At 47.7% G+C, this 20,011-nt stretch overlaps 1 protein-coding gene and 1 long non-coding RNA gene across 4 annotated transcripts; both read left to right on the top strand.

Moving 5' to 3' along the window:
- Window positions 1-5,583: 5,583 nt before the first annotated feature.
- On the top strand, window positions 5,584-8,916 carry LOC136518900 (uncharacterized). Of its 3 annotated transcripts, XR_010774648.1 has the most exons (5): window positions 5,584-6,195; window positions 6,266-7,680; window positions 7,766-7,927; window positions 8,424-8,484; window positions 8,591-8,916. It is a non-coding gene; the product is annotated as an uncharacterized lncRNA (long non-coding RNA). The 3 variants fall into 3 exon arrangements; XR_010774649.1 differs by having other exon boundaries at window positions 5,584-7,680; window positions 8,693-8,916; XR_010774647.1 differs by having other exon boundaries at window positions 5,584-7,680.
- Window positions 8,917-9,600: 684 nt separating this feature from the next.
- Window positions 9,601-11,229, top strand: LOC136518878 (microtubule-binding protein TANGLED1). The gene is made up of 3 exons (XM_066512575.1): window positions 9,601-9,729; window positions 9,831-9,973; window positions 10,073-11,229. The coding sequence occupies exons 1-3, from the start codon at window positions 9,625-9,627 to the stop codon at window positions 11,016-11,018; spliced, it is 1,194 nt and encodes a 397-aa protein (XP_066368672.1). The 5' UTR covers window positions 9,601-9,624; the 3' UTR covers window positions 11,019-11,229.
- Window positions 11,230-20,011: the final 8,782 nt, after the last annotated feature.

The following is a 20,011-nucleotide window of genomic DNA, read 5'->3' as shown; positions in this document are numbered from 1 at the left end:
ATCTTCTCCACCTTGATCACATGACTCAATGTCATGTCTTATTTGTAATGAGCTCCTTCATTATCATATGTGTGAGCTTTGCAACATCTCTAAGCCATTTTCACCTTCATGGCATATGTTGCTAACACACATGTACCTATGGACTAATCACCTGTGTATCTCATATAAACATAATTAGTCCACCTAGGTTGTCACTCAATTACCAAAACCAAACAAGGACCATTCACATATCCCTGCCTGGTTTCCATTTTTCCTTTTATCATTTTATCATGAGTGATAATAATATAGTAACAATAATAATATATTTCCTATCTCTCACGAGTGACAGACAATCACTCGATTTCTACCGGAGTCCTATAGCATAGCAATCTACACGATCCTATCATACTAGTAGGACTCATAGGATATATATATATATATATATATATATATATATATATATATATATATATATGCAAGTGGGTTTTATTCAACTCCTTAAAACTTAATGCACAAATATAATTTAAAGTGCAGAAAAGTAGGGGTTATGCACTGGGGCTTGCTTGGGTAAGATATATACTAAAAAGTTAGTATCCCATCTTCATGACATGATTCCTGGCATAATCTTTTCCGCTACTCTAGTTGATTCCATCGATCCACCGTCGTTCCTATTATGAGATGCAATGCGATGCAGAGATGATGCAACCGTTAATTAACAAGGCAACAACAACTCTTAAAACAGAGTACATACTACGAACTAACAAGCTAGCTCTAATGACTAACGTACTAATCTACGTATCAACATCGTCAAGAAATGTGCCATTTCCCAACAAGTGTTTTAGTTATACAATTCCCAGGTGTTTCTTTATTTCATTCTATCGATTTAATTTTTATTCAAAATAGGGCATCATTATCAATCTAGCAAACTAATTATTTTGGAGTTACAAAAATTACAGTGAGCAGCTAACAATATTAGGAATTTACTGTAAAATTTCCAGAGTCAACACTATCACTATTTTCTCACAAAAATTCTCACAAGTTTACATTTTAACAATATTAAATATTTTAAAATAATTAGAGCAACCCTAAAAACATCACCAACTAGATGAACCAATTACGCTAATTGATAGATCATGATTTTAGGAACTCAATGAAATTTGTTCCACAATTTTTGGATTCCTAAATGATTTTATATTTAAATAACAAAATTAGCTCATAATTTATTTTAGGAAATCTTCAACAATTCATTGGAAAAAGAAAATAGCACCACAACCCACGACCGATGAGCCGGCTTGGCCCGTAGGCGCACGCGCGACATGCTGGCCAGGCGTGGCCCATCGACGACGGTAACAGCATGGACGGCCCACGCGGACACGTGGCCTAGGCGCATAGCGCGCAGTGGCCTAGGCGCGTGCGGCATAAGGCCGGCCCAGGCAGGACGCCTAACAAGCCACGGCCATGGAGGCGTAGGGCGAGCGGCCCAACAGACCGGCCCAGGCATAGGCGCGCATTTTGTAGAAAGACCCCATGTTTTTCTCTATTCAACCCGAGATCCATAAGCACTATGATGCACTATTCATTAGGGTCACGTAATTTACACCTAGAACCCTATATTAGTTTCTATTCACACTTTCTCACCTTCTCTCCCTCCCGAAAAGCAGAGCACGGAGCAGAAGAGCACCGGCCGGCTGTTAATCTCGGTCGGGGAAGGCATGGCGGCGGCGGGAAGCCCGTCGGTGAGGTGCACGGGAGCCCGCGCGACCTTGGGCTGGCCACGGCAAGACTTGAGCTGGCCCCCAATAGCTTGCCCATGTGAGCCCTAGTTGCGGGCATGCCGGCTGCGGCGGCGCAGGCCAAGCGAGCGGCGGTAATGGAGATGGATTGACACGGGGAGGTGCGCGGACCACGATTAGGCTTGGCCTAGCCACGACGTGGACCGAGGCAGAGCACGGCATGGCGGCCACATGTGGCCATAGCAGGGGGAGGCACGACAGATGATGGACAGGCGGGAAGCACGGCACGACAAAGTAGAGGAGACACAATGTGGCTCCCACGTCGGTGAAGCGGAGTATGGCATGGCAGAGGGGCTCAGCTGGAGAGGGAGGCGTGGCCTTGAGTCAGTCCCCGACATGGTCGTCTGCGTGGAGGTGCAGCGAGGTGAGGCGGAGGCGGAGCCCTACGGTGGGCAGAGCGCGGTGGGGGGGCGGGGAGAGGATGAGCAGCGCGCTCTCGAGGTGCGCCCTGGCGACGATGGGGGCGGCGGCGCGTGGGGCATGGGAGGAGCCACAAGGTGCGAGGAGGAGCGAGGTGAGGTGGAGCCACGCGCGGGCTTCGGTGAGAGGGAGGTGAGCGGCAGCGAAGTCATACCGGCGCTCAGCCTCGTCAGCCCACGTGAGGAGCGGGGAGCCATGGACTAGCGCGAGGCCACAGGGCACACGCGCGCTCGTGAGGGACCAACGATGGACAGTGTGGCCATGGCGAAAGAGAAAACAACAGAGGCAAGCAGGGAGGGGGAAAGAGCTGGCAGCGGCTCGGCAAATAGTCCATTAAAGCGCTCCCGAACAAGGACACGAGGGAGCATGCGCACATGGCGCCTACCGCTCTCGTCCAGTGCAGCAGCGGCACCAAGCAGAGCAGACGAGAGAGAGAGCAGTAAGTGACAAGGCCAACAGAGGGAGGGAGAGCAAGTAGCCGGTAAGGCCAGCAAGCTCAGTCCTCATAACACCCGCGTCGTACCGACGAGGTAGGTGAGATGAGTGGCCAGCGGCACTTTTGTTTTAATTTTATTTTTAAACTAACAAACATCACATTAACACTCGAACAAGTGCACCAACATATTCGCGATGTTCATATCTTGTTGATGATATGATTTTTTCTATTTATATTTTATGTTATTTTAACTTCCAAAAATTCATTTTCTAAAACAACTTTATGCATGTACCAGCATAACTAAAACTCTAAGGTTTTATTATTTAGCAAATTTTACTTTCAACAAATTTTTGTTTATAATTTTTTTTCATGTTTAATCAAATAAACAAGTCATTCGCTATTTATTTGCTATCAGGCATTTTTAAGCACCTTCTTCATACTTTTCCAAAACAAGCCCCAAACAACTTTTGTCCACAAGATTATTTAAAAGTTGTTAAGCACCAAGACAAGTTGACTATCGACACTTATTTATTTGTTTTATTCACGAAAGCATGTCACACAAGATTCGTTTATAATTCCATGTGTGTTTTAATTTTTTAAATCCCAAAACTTGTTTTGCTAATTTCTTTTAGGCATTAATCTAGGTGCTAAGCAAGCTCGTAACACCAAAGGTGTTACATAGTTTCGTGCTCGATTTTGTTCCACTCTGCATAGGTGGCTAGGTGGTTTACGGAAGTAGTTTTGTACTCAAATTTGTTCTAATGCGCATAAATGGCTAGGTGGTTAGGGAGAGCAAGATAAAAGAACTTGACTAAACTAAACAAAATCTTGATTGGACTACACAAAATATGCCACAATCAAGCTTTGATTTGCTCTCAAAGGAGACAAAATCATGCTTCTCACGGTGACCAGTGACCACACCAATAGTGTTGTAAACCAAAAGCATCCTCATCTGAATGCATTTTCTCGGTGGAAAGATCAAGCCGGCGTTGTGGGTGATGCGGGTGGCACGAGATGCAGGCCAAGTAGGCTCTATGCTCTAGACATGCAGCATAGGTTCGTTGACCTTTGTAGGTCGGCAACTTTAAGCCTGCTTCACAAATGCAGGTGTTTGTAGGGGTCTGCTAGGCCATTTTTGCAGGTGGGTCTAGCACATAACAGACCATCTGCTATGAACACATGGTTGATATATGTGTGATAAGTGATTTTCAAGAGATGATCAAGCTTTGGTTTAGTGTTGAGACTAACCAATGCGTGAGTGTGGTGTTGTGCAACATATCTCTTGTCATGTGATGTGCAGGTGTTGAGCATTGAGACGGTCGATGACAATGTAGAAGGTCAAGCGAGTTCGTGCCGATGGACTAGGAGTGGTGAAGGATGGATGTGTAGGCTTAGACCGAGGGGTGGTGAACAAACTATGGACGGCTAGCACTTGGCGATGTCGACAAGCAAGTGTACACGCGGAGACTACGTAGACGATGTTGATAAAGTCAAGACAGCGGTTGACCAAGTCAAGCAGAGGTGCGAGGATTGGGTGATCGGGCAGTCAAGGACAAGTGGTGACATGCGTCGAGGTCGTGGGGTAAGCTTGGTAAATACACGACTCCGGCTGGGTTTGGTGATTTTGTCCTCAAAACCGTGGCCAGACGATTTGCAACGTTTGGGCTCGGGCGATAGCATCATTGGAGAGCTTGCGTCAAGGAGAAGCGTCTTCATGAAGTGATCATGGTTGTGCAGTGCTTCGAACTCAAAATGGACCATTGTGCCCTTAGAGGTTAAGTGGTTCAACAATATATCTAAAAGTAGGCCTGCAAATGTGTAAGAGCTCTATAAATAAGAGGAGGGCTACCCCAAGTCATCTATCTCTTTTAGCAGAGTCTATATTAGTTGAGTTGAGATCCGCATATGAGAGATTGAGTGTCTTTGTCCGTGTTCCTTCAACTAAGAAAAGACTAGACATTGTAAGAACTAGATCTTGTACAAAGGAGTCTGTTGGCTGATCCAAACAAGATTTTAAGGATGGTTACGATAAAGCAAGTTTAAAGGAAGTCAAGCACAAGCCAAGAAGTAGAACCCAATATTACTCTTATTGAATCTTAGTTGTTGAGCAGCACAGGAGTCGCCTCACCTATCTCACCATCCTCTTTCTCTAAAAACCCCAAAGCACATAGTACGAGCACAACCGATCCTCTTCCTAGATCTAGCCATGGGTAGTAAACGCGCCACCGCCACTGCCCATCGCTCCACGCCTCCGCCGTACGCATACCTGCTCAACAACAACGAACAACACGAGGGTCGTCAACCGTGTGGCCACTCCCAGCAAGATGATGGTAGTACTCAAGGAGGATGGAGGCATTAAGGCGGTGCCATCTCCAAGCTGCTCACCCCTAGTGTTCTGTCAACACCGCCGGCTCGCTTCGCTCCTCCTCGGCATCAACAACCCTAAAGTGTGAGCCACAACTAGCTGGCGGACGACGCTCGTGTTCGTAGTGAATCTAAGCAATACTAGTATCCAGGTTCGGGGCGGAGATTGATCCACATTACCAAACAACCATTGGATCCGACAAGGACGTGATATAGACCGATCGATTAGGGTCATACTGGGTCTGTGACCCATTAAGCCATAAACCCATGCGCTCTAAATTACATGAATTTCACTAGTCCGCCAATCCAATTAGGATTGTCCTCCCGTCGGTTGCATCGCTCCTACTCGCAGTAGTCGTTTCTTTGCCGGTGAATAAATTTCTTCTAAACAGAATAAGGCCGGCATCCTGCTCTCGACTATCCCTATCTTGGTAAAGTTACTACTCAAAGGATGCTTTTCTTTCCTACCTACTATTGTATTTGATTCACTTCTTTTCAAATACGAGGGTGAGGGATATTGCTCGTGTTCCGCTCTCGCTCGCCGCTACTAACGGGTCCCTTCCCCTTCTGCTCTTGTCGGGCCACCGTGACCTCGTGACGCCGTCTTCCTGCCACGTGCCGCGCCGCGCCGCGCCGCGCCCATCTCTCTCCTCGCGCTGCCCTCCGATGTCCCATGCTCTTCCCTTATGCCTTATGGGGTTCCGAGGAGACCGAGTGCGGTCGGTCCCAGGCCTCCGCTGGCGGTGCTAGTTCTTTGAGCTTCTTAGCGAGTCCTCAGTCTCCTGCCAGTGTCACCGCCGCCTTCATCGCGCCTGCTGACTCCTCTCTCGCATGGCAGAGGTGCGACGCAAGGAGGTCACCTCCTCCCGGTCTAGGAGGTCACATCGAGCTGCTGAGCTGGAGGCGCGAGGCCAAAGCGACTCCCATGAGGGAGACTCAGAAGCCGAGTCGAATCCTTCGCCGATGAGCCCTGCCACACGCTCCCCGCGCCGCAGCATCACCCTTCGGCTCCTATCCTTTCCTGTTCCTCTCCCCTCGTGTGCAGAGTGGAGAAGGAGACGAAGCGGTGCGGGTGGCCATGGTAGTGGCATGGCGCAGATAATGGGCTGGAGCTGCAGATGCTAGAGGATGCATCATAGTGTTCGATGAAATGCTCGTTCAGAACGCTGTGACCTTCCTGTTGTCTGGCAAGGGTGTTCGGTGGTATTTTAGCTTTTCCTTACATCTCTACTGTTCTGTTTGGTTTGGTCACTCATCATGTTAAATTTTGCAGCTTTTCAAAGGAAACACTACCTGTGGGGTGTATTCAAGCCAAGACAAGATCAATGTGCTACAGTTACAGAGCCAGTACATAATACAGTTGTGTCGCGCACATGAGAAAGAGAAGGAAGAACAGAATGCCTCAAACCAGCAAGATGAGGTGCAAGAAGTCGACTGGAAGTCGCCTGCTAAGATCATGCAACAAGCTGCAGCAACTAGAGGTATTCCAGGGTCCCCCCAAATGGGCTTTCAACCTGAAGCTCTTGAAGAAAGACAATTGGGAGATGCATTGCGTCACACTCTGCACAGTGTGGAAGCTACTGCAGTTGCTACTAATCCTGCTGCCGTAACTGAAGCTGCTGCTCTTGCTACCAATGCTGCCACCGTACCTGCTGAAGCTACTGAAAATGGTACCAATGCTGCTACCATGCCTGGAAATCATGGGCGGAGCGACTCAATTGTTGGGGTTCCCTCTGGCAGGTTTTTCTATTTCGTTGCCGGACAAACTCCAAAACTCGAGCAGCTCATTCAAGAGATGCAGTGTGAAGGTTCGTTGGTAGTTGCTATCCAGGGAGGCGATTGGTGCTGGTCTATGGTCAAGAAACATTGCCCCCACTAATATAAGCAGGGCATGAACTGCTCGGCCGAAAACAGCTGACCAGCCAAAAGATTTCATGTCAGCCTGAGCAGAAGGCTTCCTAGTTTCTGATGATAAGGTGATGCCTTGTTCAAGCTGTTTTCTGGTGATGCACTAGCAGATGTGCTGACTTTTGCTATGGAGTTAGGGAAATTAGTGGACTTGGCCCGTTATCAGCTTTTGTATGCTCCTGACGTGTTAGTGTTGCCCAGTCAGCTGCTTCAACAAGGATTTGTTCGGAGAACAGACTGCCTTGCTTTGCGACATGGATTCATTTGTATAAGTAAAGTTCTGATTCATGTTTAACCGCATGCTATCAGTTTAGACTGCTGAAAAATCATTTTATATGGTCGTTCTAGGTTAAAGTACATCCTAATGTCCTTAGAGGATGAATTCAATATAGTTGTTAGCATACGGTAAGAAATGCGGATGATTACTTACTGCTTTACTCATTTGTATCATCAATTAATTTACTAGGTCTGCCCTTATGGGCTTCTGCTGTGTATGTCATGCTCTTCAATGGCCATTGTGAATTATTTTATTTTATTTTCTGACCATCATATTCTTGAAAATTAGTGTGAGTATTCTCTGCTTTCAAATTGAACTATCAGATCACACATAAATTAGAGCTCACACTCCAAATGTTCAGCCACTTATATGTGATTTGGCAGGATATAGTTTCTAGGGCACATGGGTGGTCTGCAGAAACGATGCTCTAGTTTATTTTGATTTGGATTTTGCTTTGTCCAGGATGGCACAACTTATTCTGGCCTTCTATGATTCCCCTTGTAGTAAGTGCTTATAGTATTTGTGTATTATCCCTTTTGTGGTAAAGGTTTTGTTTGGCTGATGTTAAACGCGCTTTCCTATCTGTAGGTGATTGGCTATAATTGCTATGATGGCTATTGAAATTAGTAATTACAGAGAGGCATGCAATTATTCAAGGCATGCCGGTGATAAGATGTGATAACCATCTGGTTCGGAAGCCTCGTCTGGTCCTCCATCTCATCCATTTCAGGCCAGTAAGGGCTCAGAAAGGTACCTTAGCAACTAGCATGTTAGCTTGAACACAAAGCATCCAGACAACCTAATGCATGGCTCTTTGAACCTTGAGTTGGGTGCATTGATCGAATTATGAATTCTATCAACAATTATGATGAGATAAGCAGACAGTTATATTTCCTTTGCTGTATAGTGATTTTTGCCTCCGTTCTTCTATATGTACTTGGGAAAATAAAATGAAGGTCGCAGGCTGTTGAACATACTAATAGCCATTTGTTTAATCTTTTCCTGCAGAGTGCATTTGAAATTACATCTTTTGGGTTTGGGTAAGATTGGTTTCGAGGCTAGGAAACATCTTCTGTGGCAAATTTGTAGTCTGTGTGAAGACATTGCTATGACAAACATATGTGCATTACTAATTTGGCCTGAGGTCCTGCTTCAGTGACAGCTTTGAGCTTGTCGTGCAAGTGTCTGTTGTTTTATTGTTTGGAAAAATTCTACTTATTAACCAATTTGGTTCTTTGTTTTACAGAGCTATTGTCCGATTTATGTGCAGCTATGTCACCCTTCCACTCTATGCCCTTGTATCTAAGGTGAAAACACATTCACATTGCTTGCTGATATTCAATCACAAGCCAACATTGTCACCAGAGTGATAAGTGATATAACTGAATTATTATTTACTTCACTCAATAATAGAATTCAGAACTCAGGAGGGCTGCCACACAACTCTGAGCTAGCATTGGCTTTGCCAAATGCATGTCTCTTGGAATACTAAAGTTGGAGAGGTTTGCTTTCCAGATGGTATCGCCTGATCACAAATGAAGAGAACAATTTTCGCCAAGCAGACAGCGAAGGCTCTGAAGAAATGGCACAAGGCCGTCGTGAAGAAGCAGCACCAGAAGGAACCACGAGAAAAGGAGATAAAAGGGTAGAAAGCTGCTGCCTGGCTAATGCAATCGCCTTAACAGGGATGCAATTAGAATACAATACGTCTCAAATTAGGACTAAATCTCAATCAGAAACCATGATGTTTAGTTGTGCAATACGCTTTTGATGATATACAGTTTTCTTGAAAAATATTACATGTAAGACAAGGTTTAGTTGTGCAATACGCGTTTGATTGGTGATATAAAGTTTTCTTGAAAAATATTTGCCGGTAAGACATCTAACAACATATGGATATGAACCATCTGTCTTGATTTTGATTTGGCTACCTAGAACAATACCAAACATTTTATTATTATTTTTTTGACTTGTGTTGCAACACGCCGGTAAAATCCTTGTATTCTTATAGACAGATAGGGTTACTGCGATTAAAAATCAAGAATTGAACATCGTAGTGCTTGCAATCCGTTCAAATATTGCCTCCCCAAATAGATTTCTTAGTCATAAACTCTATCTGTTATTTTTTATGTCCATAGCAAGGACAAATCACGATTTATCCCCACTGTAACTGCACAAGTCCACCGGGTGACGTGGCGGGCCCAGCTGCTCTTTACTCTAGAGTCTAGAGGCGCCCGGGCCGGGCCGGGCCGGCCTGTTGGTCCCCTCGTCCCGTGATTACTCCCGAGAAGTAGCCGTTGCACCGCCGACCGTTAGCACAGAGCCCCCCGCGGAAATGCGTCGCCCAATCGCTTTCGAACCCCTCCCATTCCAGCTCGTTATGAGCTCCCTTTTTTGACCTTCACCAGCACCACCTCCTCCCCTTCCACGCGACGACGACGACGACCATGGTGGCGAGGAGCCCCAACGCCAAGCCGGACAGGCAGACGGCGGCAGCCCTCGCCGCGGCTGCCGCGCTCAACCCGGCTCTCGTCAGGGAGACGCTCAAGAAGGTAGGAGCTGACGCTGACTGGAACGGATGCTCGATTCAATTCGTTCGATTTAGTTTTGCGGGGATGTTGACGTGTTTCGGCGGGTGAGTTGGGATCCGCAGGTTGACCGGTGCATGGCGCGGCTGCAGGAGCTGCAGTACACGGTGGCCGGCGGCGCCAAGGTCGTCTCCGGCGTCAGCCTCAGCCCACGCAGCACGCGCGGGTACCTCCGCACCAGCCTCCGATGCAAGCAGGAGACCGTCAGGCAAGTGTTCTTGTTCTGCTCCACGTCCGAATTCGGTCGATTCGGTCCTAGATTCCTGGGAATTCTCTGTCTCTGACTCTGACTCTTGCCGCGCCGCAGGATGAGGGGCGCCGCGTCGGCGCAGAAGAGGTCCCCGAACGGCAAGTTCGGCGGCGGCGGCGGAGAGGGCGCGCAGTGGCGGCGAATGTCGCTGCCGGCGATGTTGCTCGGCGAGACCGTGCTAGAGATCGTGCAGGCCAGCCAGTTCGCGCGGGACATCGTCACGGCTGCCGGCGCTGCGAATCGGGAGCCCCCGAGGACCCCGAAACCGGTTCCCAGGACCAGGAAGCCTGCGGCGGCGGCGGCGGAGCAGACGCCCCTCCGCGCCCGGCGTGCCCGGGAAAAGCAGAGCCATCGGGGTGGCGCCGCGACGCGCTTCGCCGACGCCGCCACCCCGCCGTCGCGTGGCCGCGTGCGGTCCCGGATCCAGTTCAAGCCCGCGTCGCCGCCGGTGGCCGTCGGCCGGCCGTCGGTGTCCGCCAACCGCGTCTCCCCGAAGAACCGGCCGTGGGCGAAGAAGGCGGTGATGTTCCCGAACCCCGCGTTCCACGCCTCCACCTCCGCCGCCGCAAACACCGACGCGTGCACGACGCCATCGCCTTCCAAGAAGCAGAAGCGGTTCTACAAGACGCGGTCCCCGGTCGTCGTGGCGCGGCAGACGCCGCACAAGTTCCTGGTCAAGTCGCCGCCGAGCGCGCTGGGGTCCAAGCTCAGGATCCACGGGAAGGCCCTGCCGGCGGCGAGGCCCGCCGCCGTGTCGTCACCGCCGCCGCCCGTAAAGGTTCAGGCGTCACCTGCAAAAACCCGGCGCTGCTCGTTCTCGCCGTCAAGGTTGGCGACAAGGCTCGTGTCGCCGATCAAATCGAGGCTGTCGTTGAACAGGAGCCGGGACCGGGAAAGCGGCGTCGGCGTCGGCGTCGGCAGTGGCCCGATGAGCGGGCTGAAGCAGCGGCCGGGTATTAGCTTGACGGTGCGGACGGTGTCGAGCAAGATATCATCGAGGTGATGATCTTTTGTTTGTCTGTTCAGCGTCGTGTGAAGACGAGAGGAGGTACAGATTGCAGAGAAGAGAATTGAGTTGATCTTATTCAGAATAAGATGTTCTCTGCTGCTGCTGGGAAAGCTCCTGTCTTGGGGTGCTTGTACACACACATAACGGTTATCTGTAATTTTTCGTTGATCCTTGGTGATAATACAGGGTGGTCTCCTCGACCGTATAATCGAAAGGCAATAGACTTCAACTGCATTTGTTGTTCAGTCTAGACTTCAGGCTCAAAGTAAATATACAAACTTTCAGAAGATACTGCGCTTGAGTCTTCGGATTTTTGCAAGCCGCAATTTTCAGAAGCTGCACTTCAGGTCCAAGCAGTGCCGATGAGACTTGGACCTTGGAAGCACGGGCTCGTCCGCGGAAGGTCCAGCAGCTGCAGTCAGGCTCTACAAACACGAGCTGGTAAATATGATTTATGACACAGTTTTGAAACAATGTGGTGTCCGAGTACTGATAACTCTTTCTTTTCTTGACATATAAGTTTATTTTTTGAAGAGATAAAATTTCATTTAAAACTTAAATATAGAGTAGAGAAATGGGCCAAGTCTCATTGGAAGTTTTTAGAGTCATTTGGATAGTACAGTTTCTAAAATACGTCCAAGACTCATAAGAGAATAAGCCAGATCTAGGAATCGAAATATGTCTTGCCTTCTTTGCGAGATTATCAACCACTCTACTTGTGCATCTGCTAATTTTGATGATAGAATGCAGCATGTTCGTCATGATAGCTCTAAAGTCCGGTAGGATTGGCTGCAAAGATCAACGAGACCGGGATTATGGAGGAGGTCCCTCCTGTTCGGTATAGTTGCCAACACTTCAATGTCTGTGATAAAAGATTGGCCTTTGAAGATTTATTGCATAGCAAGTTTAGATAACACCAACAATGTGGACGCTTGTTGCACACATTTGACATTGAACAAACACCTGAAAAAAGATTTCACTGCACACTCTATGCAACTTCTAAGAAGTGAGAATGAGGATTCTAGTCCCCGTTTGGGTGGCATTTGACCCTTGTTGCACACATTTGACATTTAAGTTGTTCAATTGCTCTGGGCAATCAGATTTGCCCCCCCCCCCCCCCCCCCCCCCCCCCCCCCCCCCCCCCCTATATCAGTCGGCAATAGTAGGGCTGTCCTTTTACATTTCTACAATACTGAAAGATTAAACAAGAATGTAGGCATCATCATCTTCAGGTAAAAAGCAAAAACAAAACTGAATCCAACAGAAACCGTATATATGCAACTACGTAGATGGTGTTCACTCCGTATCCGATCCGAACTTGGTGCTTAACAAATATGTAAGTTGTAACATCATTTCATTACATTTACGTACATAGGTAACATTGTTTGATTCCGTTTGTTTCCGTTCAGCAGTAGTTCAACTCGAGCAGTGTAGCTTGGGCTCGTGCAGCGTAGGGAGGAGATCAGAAGTACACAGAAGACATCCCGGCCCGGAATGACGGAGAAACAAGGGAAGAGGGCAGCACCAGTTGCCGGCTGGCTTGCCGCTGGCTCAATTGGGCCACGGCCCAACTAGCGGATGAGAGAGCATTTCCAGAAACATGAGAAAAAAATTAAAACAATTTCTCCTGCACACAGAAAACAAACAAACAGAAACTATTCGAAGCACACAATGCAATAAAATACAACGGCATGAATGCATCAAATATGCTATAATCTATATGGTTGATTCAATTAATTTAGATAATTGCATATTTAACATATCCACTTCAGGTTTATATATTAGAACTTGTGTCATGTGTTTACGCTCTGAAGCTTCCACATAGGGGGGAAAAAGTTATCTAAGGGCTTGTTTGGATGTCGATGTGGAATTTAAACTAACTTTCACACCAACCTATCCTAACACACGCATTGAGGTGGATACACCGACATCTAAACAAGGTCTAAGAGCAACAAGGCCTAAGAGTTACCATAGCAGAGCTTGCTGAATAAAAAGGTAACATGATGTTCTGTAACTAAACAAGGCAACTATCGGCCATGTAGCGTATGAGGACATGGATGACCTCAATCAAGTAAACAAAAAGAGAGAGTAGCATAGTTTTATGCTCAACGAGCCAATGAGATACAGGAGTTGATGAGGACACAGTCAGCGAATAGGAATAAGAGATGCTGAAAGGACCAAGATGCCCAAGAGGGAGGTAAATTAGGCTAATTCTAAATTTCTTTCAATAATTAAGCCCTACACTTAGCCCATTTCACCCCCTAATGCCTAAAATTGTTTCTATTGTTCTACCGCACAAAAATTTTGCATCCTAGATTTCAATTCTACTCTAGCAAGGTAATTCTAAGAATGTAAAGACATGGATTGAGTTGCTTAAATGTAAATGCTCAAAGTAAAGAGAGGGAGAAGAACACGGCGATGTTTTTCTGAGGTATCAGAGAGTCGCCGCTCCCCACTAGTCCTCGTTGGAGCACCCGCGCAAGGGTGTAGCTCCCCTTGATCCCCGCAAGAATCAAGTGCTCTCTAAGGGCTGATTCTTCGATATTTCGTCGTGGTGAATCACCCACAACCGCTCACACCATGACTTGGGGTCATCCACAAGTTCCGACAGATGATCACCAAGCTTTCAATCACCACCGAGCCGTCTAGGTGGTGGTGATCACCAAGAGTAACAAGCACGGACTCTTACTTGACCCAACCAAGCATAATGAGAAGAGTGGATGCACACTTGCTACTCTCTATGCACAAATGAGGTTCTTACTCTTGGATTAGGAAATCTCAACAACCCCACTAGGCTCTTGCTCTCCCTTGCTCTCCAAAGTGTTTCCTCAGCTAAACAAATGGGCAAGAGAGCCTCAAAGCACGAGATGGAGGGGTATAAATAGCCCCAAGCCAAGGAACTAGTCGTTACCCTCCAACTCAGCAAAGTCGGGGTCATTGGACAGCAGGGTGGCGCGCCGCCACCCCCTGTCCGGTGCCACCTCAACGGCTAGTTTTGAACTAGCCGTTACTGGGCTGGCACCGCCACCCCAGGGGCGTTGACCAAACCCTCAAAACACCCTTCTCTAGAATAAAAAGGCGGTGGCACCGCCACCCCAGGGGCGGTGCCCTGTCTGGTGCCATGAAGGCCTGGGGTACTCTCTGGAAAATAGTGGCGGTGGCACCACCACCCTAGGGGCAGTGCGCTGTCCGATGACACCCTAGAATACCCAACCTCTGGATAAAAGGGGCGGTGGCACCACCACCATGATGGCGGTGACCAGGGCGGTGCACACCGCCCTGTTCGCTGCCATCAGCAGTGCTGCGCTCTGTTTCAAATTCTGATTCAAAATGGTTTCTGACTTCTGATGATCTTGGGCTTCCACTGAGCTACCTAGCGTAAGATTTTACAAATGTGCACCACATTCTTCTCACTGGACATGCGTAGGTCAAGCTACCCATCCATGCCCCCTTTATAGTATGGCCAAAGGAAAAACAAAGTCCTACAATTAATCTAAGTGTCTCTCAACGCCAAACGACACTTAGAACTAGTCCGTCCTTAACCTTGTCGTCCATCCTTTGAAAACCGAAATGAATTCCATCATCAGGGGCATGAATACCATAAGTGCCCAATCAAACACCATTACCATGACCTAACTTATAATGCCTCTACAAAACAGACATTAGTCATGGTAATCTTGTGCAGTCATTAATCACCGAAACCCAACTAGGGTCCTAGATGCTTTCAATCTCCTCCTTTTTGGTGATTGATGACAACACAACCTCGAGTATGTGTATAAGAGAGATTTTAGGTTTTCAACCGCTTGGTTTGCATGAACTTGTGGCAATAAGAGCAAAGGGGTTAGAACAAGTTCATGCATACAAAGTCCACAATATGTACTCAATATATAAGAAATAAGCACGAGTATAAGAAAGTAAATGCTCGTTTAACATCGGAGGATGGCAGAAGCATAGTAAACGAGCAACACAAATGAGACATGATATATAAATATAATGATAAGTCAACATGTCTCACAAGTCATCACACATGCAAGCACACATATAATACAATGCATAGCAGAAAAGTAAACATGCATGCAACAAAATAAGGGAGTAGCAAACAAAGATATCAAAACCCTCTCACAAGCTCTCCCCCTATCTCACATACTCACTCCCTCTCCCCCTTTGGCATCAAGCACCAAAACCTAAGGGTCCTGAGGTGGGGTAGGAGCAGTAGTGCCAAGTGCCGAGGTATGTGGAGAGATCTTGAACTGAGTGTAGTCAACGTCTGAACTGGTGGAGCTCTGAGCTGTCTCTCCCTCTAGCTGACCGACAGACTCTGTAGCTAGGAGTGACTGAACTGGAGCTACCACTATTGTTGGTGCAACTTACACTATCACTATAGCTATGACTGGAACCTCTGTGGTGACAAGTGGAGGAGGCTCACTCATGAGAACTGACTGCTGCTGTTGTGGCTTAGACGAGTGAAAGGTCCTTGTGTGGTTTTGATAATTGAGTGACAACCTAGGTGGACTAATTGTGTTTATGTGAGATACATAGGTGATTAGTCCACATGTATGTGTATGTGAGCAACATATGCCATGAAGATGAAAATGGCTTAGAGATGTTGCAAAGCTCACACATGTGATGATGAAGGAGCTCATTGCACATGAGACATGACATTGAGTCATGTGATCAAGGTGGAGAAGATCAAGACAAGACTTGGCTTGATGGACCAGTTGCAAGTGTAAAGGGCAAGTCAGAGGCTTTGGAGCGATGGACCGCATGGCGGTGAAGCTTAAGCAAGACTTGGCGCCGATGGACGAAGGCAACGGTGAAAAGCAAGTGAAGTCAAGATTGATTAACCAATATGATCATGTGATGATATGAAGTGGATCATATCATTGTTGATTGTGTTGGTGCATGTGTTGCATCGACATTGGAGGAGATGGAATGGAATGCGTAAGGCAAAGGTATAACATAGGGCATTTCATTTCACCAGTCATAGGTGTGTAGAGAAGTTTGCGACCGGGTTTTGGATAGATGGCCATACTATCAAGAGGGGCAAACTTGTTTGCATATCGGTCATCTAGTGCCACTCGAGTGATCTAACTTTGCATCGTCACTAGGATTGAGTGGCGTGGCAAGTTGAGTGGCTAATCCTTTGGAAAAGATTTGTGAAAATGCTAACACACATACACATGGTGGTGTACACTTGGTGGTGTTGGCACATTTATAAAGGAGATGAAGTTGGAGTTGATGTGGATCAACTCAGCGATGGAACGAAGGTGAGAAGGGTTTGAAACTCCACCGGCGCACTAGACAGAAAAGATAGGGTCTCATAAAGTGCACCGGACTCTGGTTAGGCAGTGACTAGACACTGGGTTCCAGCGTCCAGTCAGTGATGGTAGACAGCGTGTAGGCGTCGGTCATCGACCGGACGCTGGCACTGGAAGTGACTGGACGCTAACTGTGTGCGTCTGGTTAGGGTGATGTGTGATGACGCAGGCAGAGCAGAGAAGCTAGAATTGACCGGACGCTGGTGCTGCGTCTGATCGCGACCGACCGGACATGTCTGGTCATGTCTGGTACCTTACTAGAAATGACCGGACGCTGGGGTTGCTGTGTCCGGTCAGTTCAAGCTGCTGCGTCCAGTCGACAGATGACCGTTGAGATTGGGCGAATAGTATTTGAAGCAGGGGACACATGGCGTGCATCGCACGACCGAACGCTGAGGTCCAGCGTCCGGTCGATCAGACCGGAGCGTCCGATCGTCCTGACTTTTGCCCAGTGAAGGGGTAACAGCTCTATTTGTTCGTGGGGTTATAAATAGAAGCCATGGTTGGCCTTGGGCCATTAGCTGAGCACACTAGAGCCTTGGTGGCTTGTGTAGTAGTGCTTGAAAGCCCTCCATCTCACATATACTTGATAGTGATCATTCGATTGTATGAGAGAGAGCGATTCTAGTGCGATTGCATCGTGAGGTTGCATCGAGTGGCACTAGGTGATCGAGTTGCAAGCTGATGGTGCTTGTTACTCTTAGAGGTTGCCACCTCCTAGATGGCTTGGTGGTGGTCTCCGTCGAAGCCCCCAAGAAGCTTGTGCGGTGCTCCAGAGAAGTGCTTTGTGAGGGGCATTGTGCTCGCCCCGCGGGAGCCGCGAAGAGCAACTTTAGTAAAGTGTGTCATTGAGCTACCCTCACTCCTGGGGTAGGTTCTTGCGGTGCCCAACGTGCGGGCTTGGCGGGTGATGCCAATTAGCCGCCGAACCACCAAGTGAGTGGTCGACACAATGGGGACGTAGCGTGTTGGCAAACACGTGAACCTCGGGAGAAAAATTACCGTGTCAACCTTGTTCCTCCCATTGGTTTGCATCCTCATTACACAAGCTTGTAATTACTTTCATATACATTGTGCTTGTGTAGTTGCTTTTGTAATTAGTTAGCTTGTGTAGCTTACTAGTTACCTTCTTGCTTGTGTAGCATAGAAGTAGCTCCCTTGCATGGCTAATTTGGTTTGTGTAACCTTGTTAGTCACTTTGCTTAGTTTGTGTAGCTAAGTATTTGTGCTCTCTAATTTGGCATTGGTTGCCTTGTTATTGAGCATTGCTAGTGAGCATTAGGTGGCTTTGTGCTTTTGCTTACTAGCATGTGTAGGAGCTCTCTTGTTGCTTAAAGTACTAGTGGCATAGGTTTGTGTGACCTTGCTCCTAGAATTGGTTAGGTGAGCTCTAGCTAGTCTGGCACCTTTGTTGCTTGATTAGTATCTTTGGAAGGTGCTAGAGAACATAGATAGAGGGGTGTAGTCTTGGCTAGACCGATCGTTTTAATTCCACACTTGTTTCGGTTAGTCGACGCGATTAACTTTAGAAAATACTATTCACCCCCCTCTAGTCCGCCATCTCGACCTTACAACAAGGCAACTAAAGAAGGTATCATGTCGCCGGTGCCTGTCTGAGGTGGAGCTATAGGTAACACAGGAGCTAAAGTAGAAGGCACTGCCTGTGAAGACTCTCCCGTGACCTGACTATGTGTGGCTGAGACTGACTGAGAAGTCTGAGCTACTGTCATTGCCACGATCATCGACTATGTTTGAGTAGCTATAAGCGGGAGAGGCTGAGACACGTAGGTAATCCTCGGATCCACACCTTGAGCTGCTAGAGAAGAGAAGTCAAGTGTAGTGGGGTGGATCGGACACACCTAGGGGTAGCTCTGGCCCTAAAGTACACTGTACTATATAGCTAGGGCCAGTGAAACCTGCTAAATCGGTGTAGGAGTTGCTATCTGGACTGGAGGCGATGGAGGTGAGATGTCGGTTTGTTGTAGAATATGCTCAAAGTAGTGGAAGTGTTGTGCCTCACTAGCAATCATCCACTCCTGGAAGGAATCCTACCGAGCCTATATGTTCTCAAACAAGGTGAGCATCTGCTGGCCTAGCCTAGCCTGCTCGATACATACCTCTACCTCATGTCGTGCTTGCTCGGCTGTTATCCTCTATATCTCAGCGGTCTATCTTTACTGCTCAGTGATCATCTGCTGAAGTAACACTGTTAGAGTAGGGTCTGTCGCTAGAGGAACTGGTGAAGTAGAGCGAGAACCACTAGCCTCATGGTTGTGGGGTCGAGGAGGTGGAGGTGCTTGTGTCAACTCTAGTAGCTCATCCTCACCATCATCATCGTCATTGTGAAAGTCATCTTCATAATCTCCACCAAACTGCTGCTTAGTGTCCCTGACTAACTTGTCCTGAGGGTCCTCTATCTTGGGCTGCTTAATAGGCTCAATCGCTCTATGTCGCTCATTTGTCCCAAGATCAACTGGCCAGTAAATCCCAAAGGCTCCGGCGTGAGTGTCATTAGTCATGACATACTGAGGATGATGGATTAGCCTCTTAATGATATGTGATAGGTAGTGAGCATAGGGAAGCTGATGACAAGCTCTACACCCATCCATCACTATATCCTCAATCTCACAAAGCAAGAAGTCTACAACATCGAACACTATGTGAGAGACTAGTGCCCTAAGAAGCCACTGCTACAGGTGTGTCAAGTCCTCTCTAAAACCAACTCGTGGTAGTAAGGTCTTCATCATCGCTGTCTCAAGCACCCGAGCAAGACGAGTCATGTCCCTCAAACTCCGTCTAGAACCCTCATCAAACGGTGAATGAAAGATAGCGGCCACATGGGCTACCGATGGCTGTGTCGTGCCATAAGGATGTCGAGGAGGGTTAGTTGTACTATAGCACAAACTGTGTAGTCACACAGGTGTCTCTGGAAACCCATATAGCTGTCTAATCTCACTGGCAAAGATCTTGTGGGTGTCCCCCTCGAACCTGAACTATATGAACTCGTGGCTTGGGTCAACCCAATCTATGACATAGAACACTCTGACCCACTCATCCATGTATAAGCCTGATCTACACATCAACACCTCCAGTCCTAGCAAGTAAGTGATGCGCTATGAAATCTCATGAGTGCCTATAGCTCTCCTCAAATAGGCCAAGTCCAAGACTCTGTGGGGCCTCAAACCAACTTGCTCAAGCCTCTATGCTCTATAGAACGACTCTTGAATAGTTGTGCTGAACAGTGCTGAAGCATGCTCCTCTCTCTCTGCTAGTAACCACTCCTCAAGTGAGACATTCTGAAAACAACGAACATGTCCGGTTGTGGCTGTGTGAAGCTCAATTAGGCGAGGGTCGTCCTGAACTAGCTTAAGACCCTGCTTGTCGTGCTCTCTAAAGTGTCGTCTAGGTGGTACTAGAGGTAAGTCCTCCATAGGGTCCTTGGGTTGCTCCTACAAATGCTGACTTGGCATCAGGTGCACAGTGTTGTGTGCATGAGACGACCGATGAGGCTGAGGTGTCTCTATCTGCTAGGGCTCTAACTACGAAGTCTTTGTAGCTGAAGGACCATGATGCAAAGAACCACCCCTTCCACCTCTCACACCTCTATCATAAGCTATTGTTGTTGTTAGTGCCTGCTCAACCTCCCGATGCTGTCGCTTCCACTTCTTG

This window comes from Miscanthus floridulus, chromosome 17 (genome assembly GCF_019320115.1).
Source record: "Miscanthus floridulus cultivar M001 chromosome 17, ASM1932011v1, whole genome shotgun sequence".
NCBI classification, from domain to species: domain Eukaryota; kingdom Viridiplantae; phylum Streptophyta; class Magnoliopsida; order Poales; family Poaceae; genus Miscanthus; species Miscanthus floridulus.
The sequence above is the reverse complement of the archived record's forward strand: the minus strand, read 5'-3'. Positions and strand labels throughout refer to the sequence as shown.

Bases quoted from the DNA above. Each gene is read 5' to 3' on its own strand.
- LOC136518878 (XM_066512575.1), top strand. From the start codon at position 9,625: ATGGTGGCGAGGAGCCCCAACGCCAAGCCGGACAGGCAGACGGCGGCA. The intron at 9,730-9,830 runs GTAGGAGCTGAC...TGGGATCCGCAG, and splicing joins TCAGGGAGACGCTCAAGAAG to GTTGACCGGTGCATGGCGCG. The intron at 9,974-10,072 runs GCAAGTGTTCTT...GCCGCGCCGCAG, and splicing joins TGCAAGCAGGAGACCGTCAG to GATGAGGGGCGCCGCGTCGG.